Raw genomic sequence first — 18,261 nt, forward strand, 5'->3', positions numbered from 1 at the left:
TGTGATGCATGTTTTCTGATAGATTTGCAAGAAATAGCGGAAACCTCTCACATTGTAAGACGTCTATTGTGGGGAAGTGTATCTAACATAGTGCAACCTATTTTGTCCCAGGTGATTCTAGGTAAATATCTGGATTAAAGTTTTCAAGTGAAAAAAAAAAAACAGCAATTGTCTTCTAAGAGCCAATCTGGTGTGGTGGTTAAGACACCAGGTTAAAATGAATTCTAATCCAGCCTTAGGTACAAACCTAGTTTGGTTACCATGTGCCAGTCACTCTTTATCTGCCCTAGGAAGCAGGCAAGAGCAAACTACTATTGAAATCATACCAAGTAAACTAAGGAATTTCTCCAGGCAGTCGTCAGGAGACAGTACTGACTTGAATCATTCCCCCTCCAAAACGTCCTCTAATGACCAAGAATTGGGTTGAATTGGGTTGTTGAGGTCATCTCAAAACACCCTGAAAATCATAGGTGTTCAAACTCACCCATCTGCAATAATCAGGGTTCCAGCGATTGCTCTAATTAAATTATGAGCCTCGAGCCAAGCTTCCAAAGAATCCAAAAGATTTATTAGGAGCAACATGTCGGCATTAATCTAAATGAAGCCAACTCTGGCATATGTAATTTACAGTCACCTGTGATCCTGTCCCCCCCCCCCGGGTGTTTCATAAATCAGATTCTCCAATGAAGCACTGGCTGGGTGTGATCAATCACATTCTCCAATGAAGGATTTGGGTGGAAGAAGATCCGGTAGCCTAGGTACAATCTTTGTAAGATAAGCGTGGAATGTACTTCTGGTTTTAAACTGCCATAGTGCTCCTTCACATCCCCCCACCCCCTTGTTTATGGCAACTTGATAACAGACATAGGAATATTTTACGAGTTGACAGTATCATTATAATTCTAGCCTGCTTCCTAACTATTGCAGTAGTATTAAGACTGTTTTTAATGACCTCCCTTATAATTATGTTTCTATTATGTATTTAAAATAGCTAGTTTTTTTATCAATTATAATAAGTGTTTTATTGGATACACACCAAAAAGAAAAGCCATGTTTCAAAGTACATATTTCAAGCACAAAACTCTCCCTCAGACAATTATGTAGTTTATGCAAACCTTGAAAAATGTAGAAATCTGAGTTGGATGAAAGGAGGAAAAATCCGAGCACACAAGCCTATCTATCCTCCATACAGTTTGACTCATTTGTAAAGCAGAATGCTGGTTACATACAATCAAGGAAATGGCCTGTCTTATACAAAAGCTGAATATAAAGGAAAAAACCACATGTATGAATATAGATAATACTTGATTTACATCCCTTCATTCAAATTTGAAATTACAGCGGCAACGAATAAAGGGATTTACAACCTATATCTGAAGTTATGGCTGCTGTATGATTGGCAGGCACATGAACAATATTGAGGTGCTTTGCAATCTGCCACCCTTAAGACGGACCACAGGAACACTCCAGTTGTTCCTACCTGCCTATCTTCCCTCTCATCTCGCCCCGTTGGGTCCCTTGGGCCTGCTTCCTGCCCTGCTGGGTCCCACATCCTTAGGGCTCCTTCCCTACACTCATGACTTGTTCCACAACTTTTCCAATGATCACCTTTCCAAAGGTGAAACAGCCAATGTGCCATGTGGTCTTCCTACATAGAGGCCACGGATGCCATCCTGGAAGCAAGTGCCATATTGGGAGCTGGTGCAATTCTCACATTCTTCTTGCTTCCAAAATGGCACCCGCTTTCAGGATGGTATCCCATGGCTTCTGTGTAAGATGACTGCACAAAGGAAACTCTTTGGGAAAGATGGCTTTCAGAAAAAGCAAGTAGAGTGGAGGAAGAGATTTCCAAGGGTATGGGACCAAGAGTGGTGGGAACCTGTTCAAGGGAGGCCTTTCAGAAGAGGGACAAGTATCATTTGGGGACGTGCTCTAATATGGGCCTGCATCTGGCCTCCCAGGGCCTTTACCAGTCTCTAAGGGACCCATTGTTCCACTTAATAACCACAATGCATGGTGGTCATTAAGTGAGGCAATCATGTGGACTCAATTACAACCATAAATCCAGGCTCAATTCTGGTAGTGAGGACTAGTTATACTGCACAGAGAGAGGTCCAGAGAAGACATTGTTCACATATTTCATTTTCAAAAGGGCAAGGGATTGGAAGCTTAGTTTATAGGACTTGTTGGAGGAGAAGAGGCTAAATTCATGCTAGAGGAGCTGCCATCTCCATGATCCATGCTTTCGACGTTGCTGCTGCCATCTCCATGGTCTACACTTTCGATGTTGCTGCCATCTCCATGGTTCGCACTTTTGTTGTTGCTGCTGCCATCTCCATGGCTCGCACTTTCAATGTTGCTGCCACCGCCACCTCCTACTATAAAGAAACTACCTCCACCCTGGCTAAGGCCACTTCTGTAGCCAAGACCACTACCAGCAGCCGAACCTCGTGAAATACGTGAAGAGATAACAGCTGCGAAAAGAAGAGACAGAGAAGACCATGAGCAATTTCTGTTCTAAGAAAGGCAGCTGCCTTGTAGAAATTATAGGAAGGGTAATCACTATGGACCCTTGTCAAGTCCATCCTTCCTAAAGGACATTCCAAGATTCAGAATGAAATGATTTTAAAACCTCTCTATTTTACTTCTTAACGGTGCCAAAGGTCACATGAAAGAGCATATGATGAGCTTGCTTGAGATCAAATGCAAGAATTCCAAAGCCATATTGAGACCACAGGATGAAATTACTAACGTGTTGTGAGATTTGGTGATGGATCAGAGTTCCTACAGATTTGTAAGTTGTTGTCTGAGGCCTGAAAAATTGGTTGAATTCTGTCCTATGAAATTCTACAGGTGTTAAAAAAAGGTACAAGGAAGCAGATGCAGATGTTCACCCCATACTTATGGTACTATGTTGACGTAACACACCAAGAACTTTGCTGTGCTTCTGCTAGTCTAAATGCCGCAGTTGCAACTGCAAAACCTACAATTGTAGTGGAAGAGACAGGAGGATGGAAGGGCAACACAAAGTGCAGTTCCCTCCATCTAAATAAAGGCAAGGAGCCTCTTAATCAGCACTGGACAGCAAAGGTCCTATAATGTGAATATTCTTCACTATACTTACAGATATTCACCGCACCTGCTGCATCGTTTTTCAGGAATCTGTCAGGAAACAAAGCAGAAGCCAAGCATGGATAAGAATTCAAATGTATTCTGAGCATATACAGCTGATCGAAAGCCAAACCAACGTATGACAATTGTTGCAAAGTCATCAAATCTTTAGAGACACTGAAGGATAAACTTCAAGGGGAAAAGACTCACTGTGCCCACAGAACTAGATGCTAATGGGGATTGTTTTGATGGAGTTTGAGGATTTCCACAAAAAAAACCAGCAAAACCTGTAAAGGTCTATTTAGATGGCCTGTCACTGACCGATATTCTTCTCCTTCCAGGAGTTTTCTGTAGGTAGCAATCTCAATATCCAGGGAGAGCTTCACATTCATTAGCTCTTGGTATTCCTTGAGTTGCCTGGCCATCTCTTGCTTGGTTTTCTGAAGGGCATCCTCCAGTTCAGCCAATTTCTGCCTTGCGTCTTTGAGTGCCAGTTCACCTTGGTCTTCTGCTTCAGCAATCTTGCCTTTTAGTTTAGCACACTTAAGGGAGGAAGGAAAGAGAAATTAGCCTAGAAGGCCATCTCCTCAGAACAGAGTAAAATATCTTCAGTTATATTATCCCATAAGCAGATATGGTAAACTTATATTTGGCCCAAGACCCATCCTTGGACATTTGTAGGATCTCCAAGGACATACCCAAAATGTCAAGGGCCACCTGCTCCAGACACTGTAAGCATGGATGGTACTAATGAAATAATATGCTCAGAAGTATTCCAACTTTGGAAGAGCACCTTTGAGTATAGAATCATACAATGATACGGCTGGAAAGGACCTTGGAAGTCTTCTACTTGAACCTCCTGTCCATGTCAGGAGTCTTTATACTATCCCGGACAAATCTTTTCTTGAAAACCTCCAGTGATGAAGCACCCACAACTCTGGGAGGGAAGTATTTAAATTTGCAATGGGAAATTTTCAGTATCCTCTATGCAGCAACTGGTCTGTTGTTTCATGACTAGTGACAGGATTGCCTTCTTTCCAACAATTTCCCAGGATAGTTAGCAGTATTAGGGTCAGCCATGTTGCTGCTGCTTTATGCTTGACAGGATAAAGTATCGTGTCATTGAAGTACATGTAGTCTTTGATTAATGACACTTTGAAGTTATGACAGGCAGCGCCCCCCCCCCCAAAGTTACTTACAACCCAGTATTGAAGTTATGGCCTTTATGATTGACTGTAGGTGTGCTGCAACAACCCCCTCTATCTATCTTCCACCCCCATACTGTCCTGAGCCTGCTTCCCATCTCACCAGGCCCCATTAACCCCACATGAATTGTGGCTCTTCTGAAAATGGTGCCCCCTTATGGGATGACTTCACATAGCCCAGGGATGCTGTGAGGTAGAATGTCCTGCCCTTCTGCCCCAATGCAAGCTCCAGGGCTTTTCTAAAGTGTTTGATTGGTGTGAGGAGGAGGATGTGGTGCCTGGTGGGGTGGGAAGCAAGCCTAAGGTATGTGGGGACCAGTGGTGGGATTCAAATTTTTTTACTACCAGTTCTGTGGGCGTGGCTTGGTGGGCGTGGCGGGGTAAGGATACTGCAAAATCCTATTCCCTCCCCACCCCACTAACCTGCTTTCCAGCTCTGTTCCCCTGTGCAGGGCAACAAAAGAAGACTCAGCCGATCAGCTGGGATTCAGGAGGCAGAGAATAGATGGGGGCAGGGCCAGTCAGAGGTGGTATTTGCTGGTTTTCTGAACTACTCAAAATTTCCACTACCGGTTCTCCAGAACTGGTCAGAAGCTGCTGAATACCACCTCTGGTGGGGACCCCAAGGGAGGGTGCCTCAGGGAGTCAGGAAACCTTAAGAAAACAAGGCAGGCATTCCTGGGCGTATGCGAGGCCTCCCACACCTGAGGCACCCCATGTTCTGCTTAATGACAATATTGGGGAAACCTGGGGTAGGTTCATTAAGCAAGGCAATCACAGAATTGTTAAGTGAGGCGATTACATCACCTGACAACTGTAACAACTTGCAACTGGCAGGCTTCATTACTGTCATACGTCAAGGGCTACCCGTAAATGGAAAGTTGAAAGAAGTGTACAGATCAGGGAAAAGATGACGGTTTGCAATTGCATGCTAGCCAGGAAATTTACAGCTGTTTGGGGAAAAAAATGGTATGGGGAAATTATGTGGATAAGCATCATAGATGCTGTGTTATACTTTGTTTTGCGGGCAGGTAATGTAAATAGGTAGATTATCTGTGCATGTCCCATTGTGTTTCATATGTAGTGGTACCTGGGTATTTGACTACTTCAAAACTCATTGAATTTGGTAACTTGATGCATTTTGATGCAAAAATGTACTTGTACTTTCTTTGGTATTTGGCATGTTGCAAAAAGAAGAGGAGGATGACCACAGAGGGTGGACAGGGGATGGGCCATGCTGGAAAGGTCACTGACAAGAAAACGGACATGCAGAAGATTTTGTACTTGGCCAAAACAAAGAGTCATGTGGTAAGTCTCCTGTTTGTTTGGCACTCTTAGTTTTTAGTACCCATTGTGCCTCTTAGAACCAATTGACCTTGAGTACCACTACACAGGTGTTGCTAATTTTGAGGTTAAATACGTGGTAAAAGGTAGCATTATTTTAAGGATGAAAAAATAAAATATTTCAACTGGGGAATAATCTGCACTTTAGAAATGAATGGGAAGATCATGAAATGGGATATTCTTTCTGGCCAGAAATATGGCGGAGCAGAACCACTGTATGATCACAACTTTGGAAGAACGCAGTAACCTACCTGCTTTTTCACACCTTCAATTTCAGCCTTCAGCCTCTGGACATGTCGGTTAAGTTCTGAAATCTCATGCTTGGCATTACGAAGATCATCACTGTGCCTTCCAGCAGTACTCTGGAGTTCTTCATACTAAAAAAAGTAGAAAGCAGCCACTGTGGTGTTAATTATTATTTAATTGAGTCAGTTTGTGAGAGTGTGTGTATATATATATTTAACATGCTTTGGAATGCAAATCTTACATTTCCCAGTCAAAAGTCATTGGCAATGCTAGCTGAGAAGTAGGGAAGTTGCTCTTGAGAACACTAGATTGGGAAAGGAGGCATCTAAACACTGAGGCAAATTGGAAAGCAAATAAGGGGGAAATCAGATTTGCAACCCTTGTACACCACAAGAGGCCAAAGTGGCATGCAGCTTCCCTGACTGCTAATAGATTTACAAGAAACGATTGGTGGGACAATGAGAAAAGAGAAAAGGCAACATCCCTCCAACTGGCTTGGCTTTGCTAATTCCAATTTTGGAAGAAAACATTTGGCCTTCCCTTACAGCCTATTCATTGTAAGGCAGCAACAGCTCACCCACCCGACTTTCTGGATGACGATTTACCTTGCTTTGGTACAAAGCTTCAGCCTCTGCCCTGCTTTTCTTTGCAATGTCTTCATACTGGGCTTTGACTTCAGCAATGATGCTGTCGAGGTCCAGGTAGCGATTGTTGTCCATGGACAAAACCACAGAAGTTTCAGAGATCGTCCTCTGGAGCTCTGCCAGTTCCTGCAGGTGTGATAGGAATAGTCCACTCAGAAAATATACACAAAAAGGTTAGGCCTTGGCAAATACCTAATTCAAAATTTAGAGCAAGCGGTCCTAATAGAAATTAGGTAAGTAAGGAAATTGGAAGGAGTATTTATTTTGCATGCTTTCTTTTGTTTCCCAAATTACTTTCAACTTTTTTCTAATGGTCACATTCATTGATGGAAAATACAGCTGACCAGAAAGGACAGGTTGCGATGAAAGCTGTTAACAAATATCTATGGAAAATCCAAAGAACTGCACAGGGTACAGAATTTCCAACACTCCCTTCCCAAAAAATTCATCTTTGTTCTCCAACTTGCCAAATTTAAGAATCTATTGCCTAAGTACAACCAATTATTTGTAACTTGTACAAGAGAGTTATGGGATTACCAAATGCCTGATCAATGTTTTTGTTTAATGAGAGCATTTATCTTTACATCTTGGGATTCTGGAACTGCAGGAATTCTTACGTAATTCTTAATTAATTCTGAACCTATTTTGTAACTCTTTGTGTTTTTTAAATTACTTGAGGGATTTTCAACATCTTGAGGGATTTTAATTCCTTCCTTCCTTCCTTCCTTCCTTCCTTCCTTCCTTCCTTCCTTCCTTCCTTCCTTCCTTCCTTCCTTCCTTCCTTCCTTCCTTCCTTCCTTCCTTCCACAAAATATGCTACAATTTTTTATTTTTTTCAAGCAATCTTGTTTATCTAGGAGTGAGGGAGAGGGGACTTCTCCCAGGGAAACTATTTCTGGAAAGTAAATGAATAGGTAGCTATCTCTTTGGCAGGACATATGATTGCATAATAGAGCACAGTTCAAAGAAAATACTGTTGAGGCTTACCATTTCGTGTAGGACTGTGAGGAAATCAATCTCCTCAACTAAAGATTGTAATTTAGTTTCTAGTTCTGGTTTGACCATGTAGGCAGCATCCACTTCCTAAAAAGAAAACACTGGATTTAAGGGCAAGAAGTTAAAGGAGTACAGAGTTATTAATTATTACTTACTGCGTATTATTCAATATTAAAATACAGACACACAGACAGACTATGTATGTATGTATGTATGTATGTATGTATGTATGTATGTATGTATGTATGTATGTATGTATGTGTGTATGTATATCCTAACTGAGGTAAATGTACTCATTTCTGGGATAGTCCCACCTTTTAACATCACAGCAAGGGCTACTTTTCTGCAAAGTATTCACACTGTAGACAAACGCTCACCTTCTTGAGGATTACAAAGTCATTCTCTGCTTCTGTACGCTTATTGATCTCATCTTCATACCTATTTGGGGAGGAGAAAAAAATAACGCCTACTGAGAGAAATTCAGTAAAGCTGTTGCGATTCTAAAATGTTTTAAAAGGGTCCTGACCATATTGCAGACGTGATTCTCAGATGTGGATGGTCAGTTATAACAAAACAGTCTGAGAAAATTTGCTTTGTTACACAACTGGACCTACCAGATCTGAAGGAAGACATACAGATAGAAAGATGGGCAATGCTTTGAGCATTTCTCTACACAATGTCATTGATGGACAACATCCTGCAGTTCAGGATGGCTTAGGCTTGCCATACCTGGACTGGACAAGGCTGAACAATCATGCGATGACAGCAAAGAGTTAGCAGTCCTGTGATTCTTTCTGCAGTCTGATGGTTATCTGAATTTGTGCCACCTAGGAATATTAACTATGCTGAGATCCTAGGGAGCTGAAATCCACATATGTGCAGAGCACCACCTGGAAAAGCAGATCTGCACATTTGTCTTTAACAGAGCCTGCTGCGAGATCTTTAGGTGCAATGCGTTGTGTGAGATCCTTAGTTGCAATATGAGCAAAGGGTATACAAGAGGGCTCAAAACCAGTTTGTAGGCACCAGGTTTGAAACTGAGAGATTGTGACTTCTAGCACTGCCTTAGGTACAAAGCCAACTCAATGACATTGGACCAGTTACTCTCAGTTCTAGGAAGCAAGCAATGGCAAACAATTTCTGGAAAACCTTGCCGAGAAAACTGCAGGGACCAGTCCAGGCTGTTACCTGGAGTGAAAACAACAACAACCCCTGACTTGCTGGAAAGGGAGCAAAGCTGAAGATCTGAAAGTCTTACTTGGTCTTGTAGTCCTCAACAAGGTTTTGGGTGTTATGTAGCTCTCCATCCAGCTTTACTTTCTCCTTCTCCAGATCATTCAACCGTGTCCTCAGATTGTTGATGTAAGCATCAAAAAGTGGCTCAATGTTACTCTTCACAGTTTTCTGGTCATGTTCCTGCAGCAGAGCCCATTTTGTTTCCAGCACTTTATTCTCTTGCTCAAGGAAACGCACCTGGAGGTGGAAAGACATGGATTTTTTTGGGGGGGGATGGGTGGGTGGGAAAGGGGAATTAAACAATAAATCCTCTACAATGTTTCTCAAGCGATCTTGATTTGCTCTTGAGCAGATTGTAAATATCAATTTTTCTCCTTTCAATGCGCTGGAGATATGCATAATATATTATGGGAATGTGGATTGGGAAAAGGGCAGCATTATTTTAAAACTGGAGGAAGAACCATCAATTACATGCTATGCTTATGCTCATCGCTGAAAGGGCAAAGGATCGCAAGATCTTGTAAGAAAGGTCAAGCTAATACATTCCATGTCACACTATAATAACAGAAGTTGGATTTTGAAGAAGTAAGGTAGAAAAAGATTGTTGCCATTCTTTCAAATTTTGTGCTGGAGAAAACAGAGAATATCATGCACAGCAAAGAAAAAAAAAACCAGGGGGGGTCATCAAATAAATCAAAAGTTTTCACCCAAGAGACGAATAACCAGACATAATTTATCTTACTTTGGATACATTACATAAATGTCTAGCCTTCTGGAGAAGGTTCTCATATTGAGAAAGGTGGGGGGAAAAAGACTAGCAGCATGTGAGTAAATGCATTTACAGAATAATGAGTACACCTATTGGAAGATCTGAGAATCCGGTTAGGGACAGATCAACCTGGAGAAAATCTATGAATGTAATGTTGCTAAGAGTCAACTCTGTGATGGTGTACAACTCTCAAGCCTTTTCTTGTATGCACTTCGAATGGGATACCTACCTCTTCCATATCCCATATTACTCATCAAAATTCCTTTCTCCCTCTCGTATTATGTGCTACTTTTCTCTAGAATAAAGGCTCATAATTATGCCTGCCAAAATGGTTTGATGCACTTCACATCCCACTTACTTCTTGAAAATACGGTCTGTGCATAAAGGATAAGGTTGAAGCCGTTCTGATTGGCACTCATTTCCTTCGTCACCATTGTACAGTGGGAAACTCTGTTGACCTACTGAGATTCACATTACAGAAAATATGATCTTAACTTTTCCAATCTCCCTTTTTTCAACAGGAAAAAAAAAATCCCCATGGCATTCCTCTCATCAAGTTGCTGTTGCAAGCAAGAGCATCAAAACCAGGCAAAATTGGCAACTCTGTAATCTCATCTGGCTGGTGCCAGCCAGTGATAAATAACAGCTGTGATGAAATTAGTGAAAATTGCGAGAGGAGCTGGAGGAAGGCTCTTGAGCTCTTTCCCCAATTCACTGCAACCTGAAATAACAAAAGAAAATATTTATTTATTCTCACCTTATCTATGAAGGAGGCAAACTTATTGTTGAGTATCTTGATCTGCTCTCCTTCTTCTTTGCGAACCTCCTCTATGGTGGGGTCAATCTCCAGTTTGAGAGGCGCCAACAGGTTGGGATTGACAGTTACTTTTTGGATTCCGCCTGGTGGGCAAACTGGGAAGCAAGAGTCCCCTCTCCCTCCACCAAAACCAGCCCCGCCTAGCCCATAGCCTCCACCAATACCACCACCAACAGCATAGCCATTACAAACTCCACCACCATACCCATAGCCTCCACCGAAGCCACTGCCATAACTGCCTCCAACCGCGATTCTCCTGGGCCCACCAAGATTGTAAAGGCTTTGGCTGCCAAAACCAGCCCCACCGGCCCGGCCCCAGCCAGCACCGCCAGTGCCACAGCTTCCACCTCTGCCCACGCTTTGTAAGCTCCAGTTGGCGCGACACAAGTTAGGTAGGATGGCAGGTGAGTTACTGAAGCCTCTCCTCTGAATTCTGATGTTGGCTCGGTGAGACATTTTAGTCGGTGAGGAGCTGAAGCAGAAAGAGTCAGAAAGAGAGGACACAGTCTGTGAAGCAGAGGCAGGTGTAGTTGTGAGCGCTAGGTTTTAAGGTTTCTTCTCTTATATATATTGTCAAGGAAGTGGGATTGGTTGTTATTGCACTTGATCATCTTTCTGATTAAATATTGCTGGGCATGCCCTAAGGCTTTTTTTAAAAAAAATATGACATCACTGTTTTGCCATGCACGCTCCACACTAAGGCTAAATGGTGGTGCAACCCTCTAAGTCCAGGGTTCTCCATGTTTTCTTGCTTGTGGCCCCCTTCTGAGGCTCATTTATTTTTGGCTCCCCCTCACATCTGCTTTTATTTATGATAAACAGTAGTAATTTTCAGTATGTATGCTGCTGAGATTAGCACAGATAGTAAACTGTGAGAATAACAACCTACTGATTATTTGCCTGGCAGATAAATTTGGGTGGTCCTCTCAGAATCCTATTGTGAACCTTTAGAAATATGGCTCACCACCAGTCTAAGCCATTGTTAATTGTCATTTGGGAATAATAATTTCCTCAGGTTTTCCCCTAGATCAGGGATATCAAACTATTTCTTTGAGGACTTCATCAGGCTTGTGTTTGATCTCGGAGGGCCAGGCTGGGCAGGGCCAGCTTGATGTCACTCGTGTCAGGGGTGCATGTGGTGATCTGAGTGCCCTGTCAGCAAAAATGGGCTCCTGGTCTCCGTTTTTGGTGCGATGGCCTCCTGCAACCCTATGCCAGGGAAAATGGAGGTCGAGAGGGCCACACATGGCCCTCCTGAGTGCTGTTTTCGCTGGCAGAGGCACCATGGATTAGTCCTTCACTGTTTCCAGGGTGGCCCCATGGGCCAGATCTAAGCACCCTGCAGGCTGGATCCAAGGGCCTTGAGTTTAACACCCCTATGCTAGATGATGAAGATGGGCCAGGGAAATGAGCCCAATTTGTGATCAAGCTCAATAACAAGAACTGATGTGAGATTGTGCTCCAAATAGTTACTTGTGCCTGTGAGGGTAATGGTTTTTTTTTGTTGTCACTTTCCTTCAGGGAAAAAAATTCACAACATGGATGGAGACATCCCGCCTTCATTGTCTAAATGCCAAGCAGAATAAAATTTCAGAACACTGGGAATAAAACCAATGGCTCCGGAATAGTATCTTCCCCAAGTTTGGGATGCTTTGCAGAATTGAATTACAGACTTATCCAGGGCTTTTAGTGCTAGGCAAGTAGGCCATTGAAAGGCTTGTCCCTAAGGGAGAGTTGGTGGGAAGCAATGGCCATATCCTGTATCTTTCACTTGCGCCACAATTTGAGGGTTGAGGGAGAGATTGGGTTCTTGAACTCTGCAGGACAGCACTATTCTACAGTCTGTTCTCTATTGATGCAACCTGGGTTCCTGCAAGCCCGTTCACCATTATGTGACTTGTTTGTTTTGAATCTAGCACACTTCGTTTAATCGAGAATTTGTGAATATTTGCAAACCATGATTTATGACTTAGTACATAGTATAATCCCATCCCTGTGAGTTGCACACCATGGGTAAGGGCTTATCATCATGGTAAACCTATCAGCTGTTGCTTTTAAATTTATTATAACAAGTACAAAAACATACAAAACAAAAACAAAAATGAGAGGGAAAACACAAGGTTAAAAAACAAAAGCAAGCAAGAGAAAAAACTAATCAAGTGTATCATCTCAGAAATTACTACAGTTTACAATATTCAATATCAGAAAATACTTATAAATTTCTAAATCTGAATTGAAGAGAATATTCTTGAACCCAACCACTTATTGAATAAAGTATGCACAAGCAAACCTTGAATAATACCATTTGTGAATCTAATCAGAAATGGACATTCTGTTTTACTCATTTAAATTGCTTCTAGGCTATCTTTTTAATTAACTGACTCTCGAAGTCCCGGTCCTTATTATTAAAAAATAATAATGTTGATAGAATCCTGGCAACCCTGCATAAGGTTGCCACACACCCAGGCATTTATGAAATCATTTTAAAAAGCAACTCCTCAGCAGAAATTGTGTTGGCAGTGGCCTGATGCCATCACCTTGCAGCATGTGAAGCAATTCAATAAAAAAAAAGCACTGCAATCACATGTGTTTATTGGAATTTAAAGGGAGCGGGTCAGTCTTGACTCTTGGCAATCTTATGAACACTTCAATGCTCTGCCATTGCTCACCCATAAGCACAACCAATTGGGTGGGATTCAACCGGTGTTACTACCGGTGACTACGTTTTGCATGCGCATGCAATAGACTTTCCGTGCTACTGTAGACCTTAGCACTGGGCCAGCTTTGCCTATTTTGGCACTCTGCATTAAACAACCATTCACCCTTTTCCACTGAATTATGGGATGTGGAAATATAAGAGGGCTTTCTGAAACTGTAGCGGGATGCTACAGTTTTCTTTTTTTTCTTTTTATGTCCTCCAGAAAGAATAGAGATCTACATCCCATATATTTGATCCTTCCTTTTACCAAACCACCCGTCATTACCGGAAATATTGTGATCTCTGGAGTTCTAAGAAGTCCTTCTTTGTACCTGCACCCATTAGGAGATTGATTAGGCTTACTGAGCCATTTATGGCCTCTGGCCATTGAGCATGGGCTTTGCCAGGAAGTTCAACTGGAGAGATCTGTTCTCTGCTGAACTCGGGAAGAAGCAGACTCACTGTGCCCCTTCTGCAGAGGTAATCAAATCCACCTTCCTGTCTTTGGGACCAAAGACTGCTGACTTGAAGGAGATGAAGCAGAAGGTTGGAAGATTTGTTTTCCTTTTTCCCAGTGATTCATGGGACTTTTTCTTTGTGATGGATAAGACAAACGTTCTTGATGTTCTGACCAAGACTTCCTGAGATCATAATTAAGCACACAGTTAAAACAACTCTTGTTTTATTTTAATACTGGGAATTATGTTCATTCCCAGACTGTAATGAGTCCCTTGAGATAAGCACCCACCTTTCTTTCCTTTGAATTGCTGTCAACAATTAAAGTGCCAAATGAACTATAAAAAACCAACTGAAGTACAAAGTCCACACAGAGCTTTCAGGATTAATCCGAACAGAACAAACGACTTTGCTTCCTACAAAGGTTTCTTTACCTTTGCATGTCCTTTATACCTTATGGGAGGGGCAATCGCTTCCAAGCCATACTCCCAAGTTGCCCCTTTTGTCTCAGCTGCTCTTGCCTTCTAGCAGCTCTGCGCACACGCACACCGGGAACAGGCTCCCCTTGTTCCTCTGCCTCGCTGCTTCTAGACTCCGGAGGCTCCAGAGTCAGCACACCATTCCCAGATGGTCCTGACCCCATCTCTGGACTGGACGCAAGACCCTTGTCCGAGTCCTCTCCAGACTCCCGGACTGGTCCCCATTCTTCCTCACTGTCCAATTCCGCTGCCGTCTGCACAGGCTGCCGGTGAACCACAACACTTGATAAGCTCTTTCCCTCATCCAGTGCTTCTTTAGTAGTAGTACTTTATTGTCCTTGCACCTTGTACAATGAAATTAAATGCCATCTTCCGTGTACATCAGACATAAGAAAATTATGAAAACAAAACAAAATACACATCCTTCACATTCTATACAATTGAATTGAAAACCCCTGATATCACATTAATATTGCATTATATAGTAGAATTCAATATCATTACTGTTCTGGGATAGAAGCTGTTTTTCAGCCTATTTGTCCTTGTCTTAAATATCCTCTACCGCTTGCCAGATAGTAACTGTTAGGAATATAAGTCACCTAACAGGTATTTGGGTTAGAAATATATAAACCAGGATAAACATTTTAGTACTATGTCTTTAAGAGATTGCAAAAACTGTAATTAGGTGTGGTTTCTCAAACGGCCATAAGATGGAGCCAGAAACCTGGTTTGTTTAGTCTTAGTCTCAGAAGAGAGTGTGTCTGAGTGTATCTCGGTTTCCTTCTGTTGGAAAGTATTGCCGTTGCTCCATTTCTTCTAATTGACTGATATTACTGTATTTAATGTAAGTCTGATGCTGAACTGTTTTTTGACACTGGAATTTGATATTTGGATTATCCCTGGATTGAAAAACTGACTGATTTACCTGTGAATGACTGAAAACAGAGCACAGGCAGGCTGTGCTCGGCCCCTCAGGCTGTGCTTTTGCTGGTAAAGAGCTGCAGGAGGCAATCGTGGCCTAAAACAGAGCCCCACTGAGTGACGGTGAGCTGGCCATGCCCACCCTGGCCCCCTGAAGTCAAACATAACCCTGAAGTGGCCCTCAATGAAATCGACCTTGACACCCCTGTTCTAGGACAATTGTGCATGATGCTCAGTCCCCAGCTCTTTCACTTCTCAAATTATGACTTTTCATGCAAAAATGAGACTACACTATTTTTTTTTCTTATCCATTAAAACTTTAGTACAGGTAGTCCTCAACTTAATGACCACAATTGAGCTCAAATTTTATGTTGCTAAGTGAGACATTTGTTAAGTGAGTTTTGCCCGATTTATGACTTTTCTCACCACATTTGTTAAGCGAATCACTGCAGCTGTTAGTTTAGTAACATGGTTGTTAAATGAACCTGGTTTCCCCATGGACTTTGCTTCTCAGAAGGTTGCAAAAGATGATTACAACTCCTGGGTCACTGAAACTGTCATACTTGTGAGTCAGTTGTCAAGCATCTGAATATAAATCCCGTGACTATGGGGATGCTGCAATGTTGTGTGAAAAATAGTTATGAGTCACTTTGTTCAGTGCCGTTGTTAACTTTAAACGGTTACTAAGCAAACTGTTAAGTTGAGGACTATGTGTTCTACATAATGGTGCTTCCATCTCTCTCATTAATGTTTATGATGTTGAACAACAGAATGGGTTCAGGACGAGAAAAGGTGTAAAAAAACTGCCAACTTTAACAGTCTTGCATATAATAGTTACAAATGGTTGCCTACAATACATCTGTTTTCTTGTATCATTTGTTCACCACAAAATTATAAAAATTATAAATTATAAATGATTGCCTACAAAACATCAAGAAGGATGAGGTAATGATGGACAAGATAGAGAAAATGACAATCACAATTATCAAAGGTCTAGAGCAATGTGGGATACCTTCTTGAATGTGGGAGTTTTCTTGGTTAGAAGGCAAGAAAGTTATTATATGTTATGTGGAAAAAATAGATGGGAGAAAAACAAATCACTCATTTTGGAACTTTTTCAAACAGAATAAAATTATGTCATAAAATCCTTTATACAATGGACTTTTAAAAGAGGAATAGATTTTGTACATATACCATGTTTCCCTGAAAATAAGACCCAGTCTTATTTTCTTTTGGGCTCCGAAATAATTACTAGAGCTTATTTTAAGGGGTTGTCTTATTTTTCCATGTTGGGGAGGCCCACTTCTTCTGCTTGCTTGCAGCGGAGCAAGAGGCCGCGCAGTGTGCTGGTGCTGCTGCCACAAGGAACTGGCCCATGAACCCTGTTTAGGCTTACCTCAGGGCCACAGAAGACCAGACCCACCCATACCCCAATGTTCTGTCTCACTTGTAGCCACAAGTGAGAGTCCAAATGTCCCAAAGAAATAACATGAACAAATAATACCAGAAACCACAGAGTTAACTTGTCTCTGTAATCGTTGTTGGGAGCTTTCCCAGAAACTGTCTTCAAGCCGAGATAACGAGCCACAAGATAAATCAGGAACAGGAACAGAGGCTTCTTCAAAGCTGCGCAGTAATTAACGAAGTTTGATCCAGACAAGGATCGTTAACTAGCACGCCTCCTTATATTCCTTGAAGGGGCGTGTCAGTCTCTCTAATTAGTCTCTGACTTGACGTTTCTTTTCAAATTGTGCTTGACGTCTCAACCTGCATCTAGTCCTTGCATCAACCCAACATTCGTCATCACTCAAGGACTCTGGTGTGTTCTGTGGATTAGCTGCTGACACCTGAGGCATGATTGAAGTAGAAGGTTCTGGAGAGGATGGTGTTTCCAACACTCCCTCATCCTCCTGGCTCACGTCTGCATCTCTCATTAGAGCAGGCTCCAATTCCAATGCCAAACCTTCCTCATCACTCAAACCTGTGTCTTCTGATACATCAGACTCAAAACTCACAGCAGGCTCAAACCTTCCAGTCACAACACCCCAACACCTGCTTTGTCTCATGGCAGTGGCAGCTCTAGCAAGCCTGTCCAGCAGGATCTCGCTTGGCCACCAGCCCACTTCTGCTTGCTTGCAGCTGCAACAGAGCAGGGGGACAAGTGACATGCCATAGCCACAAGGCAGTTGTCAGGGCATGGATGGCCTGGCTGCAGAGGCCCTGAGGTAAGCTGCTGCAGGGTGTGTGGGGCATCTCCCCCCTGCCTCACCTCGGGTCGACGAAACTGCTAGCAACCAGACGGAATGGACGGCCACCTGGCCGGATGTGCAGGCACTTAAGTAGGGCTTATTTTGGGGGTAGGGTAAAACATGCTAGGTATTATTTTCAGGATTGGTCTTATTTTGGGGGAAGCAGGATAGTACAAAGGTATTGGTGGTTATTAGTAAGCGGTAAATTAGTTCCAACATCAGAGCCAATGCATTTTTTAGGAGAAATATTTATGCTCTGCAGGCATCCCAGAGGAAGCTGATCAGCTATTGTGAGAAAAGAAAGCTGAATCCATATAGTATCTCATGCTTATCATAACCAATATTGATATTGATACAACACTGTTTGAAACCTTATTTATAAGTTTCCTCCATGGAGAATCTGGAAGAGTTTGTCTAAAAAGATCACACAGTATACAGAAACAACTTAAGATATCACCAACATATTGATGTGTTCTTCCACTAGACAACATACCACTTTCTCTTATCTGAAGTATTCTATGTCCAAGAATGATATATGTCTTCTAATAGATTTGCAAAAAGTAGCAGAAGCTTCTTACAGTATAAGAAGTTTATTGTGGGGAGGAACTTGCTTCCTTCAGTTTCTTATGCGGTTGCAGTAAGTCATATATCTAACATATAATGCAAACTTATTTTTTTCTAGATAAACAACTGCACTACATTTTTCTAATGAAAAACTAGCAACGCTGTTCTTCTAAAAGTCAGTTTGATGTGGTGTTAAGACACCAGTTTGTAAGTTATAGTAATGCCTTAGAAATAAATCCAATTTGGTGACCATGTTGTGCCAGTCACTTTTTCTCAGCCCTAGGAAGTGGACACTGGCAAATCTCTTCTGAAATCTAACCAAAAAAAAAAAAAGAGCTTCAGGCAGTTGCCAGGTATCAACATTGACTTGAAACAAAAGAAAAGAAAAATTTAATGTCTAAGAATTGGGTTGACCGTTGTTCAGATCTTCCCAAAACATATCCCCTTGAAGATCATAGGTGTCCAAATCGCCCATTGTGCAGTATCATGATTCTGGCCTGCTACAATGATGCTAAGACTAATTTTA

At 42.0% G+C, this 18,261-nt stretch overlaps 1 protein-coding gene across 1 annotated transcript; it reads right to left on the bottom strand.

Annotated features, from left to right (window-relative positions):
* Window positions 1-2,065: 2,065 nt before the first annotated feature.
* Window positions 2,066-10,899, bottom strand: LOC113420165 (keratin, type II cytoskeletal 75-like). Its single transcript, XM_087956317.1, has 9 exons — window positions 10,309-10,899; window positions 8,805-9,019; window positions 7,924-7,984; window positions 7,538-7,633; window positions 6,512-6,676; window positions 5,912-6,037; window positions 3,433-3,653; window positions 3,125-3,162; window positions 2,066-2,474 (listed from the first exon to the last, which is right to left on the bottom strand). Exons 1-9 carry the CDS (start codon window positions 10,822-10,824, stop codon window positions 2,170-2,172), a joined length of 1,743 nt encoding a protein of 580 aa, XP_087812443.1. The 5' UTR covers window positions 10,825-10,899; the 3' UTR covers window positions 2,066-2,169.
* Between the last annotated feature and the right edge of the window lie 7,362 nt (window positions 10,900-18,261).

Source organism: Notechis scutatus, chromosome 2, assembly GCF_049901735.1.
Source record: "Notechis scutatus isolate UNSWTSFEM ecotype Mainland chromosome 2, rNotScu1.2, whole genome shotgun sequence".
Classification (NCBI taxonomy): Eukaryota; Metazoa; Chordata; class Lepidosauria; order Squamata; family Elapidae; genus Notechis; species Notechis scutatus.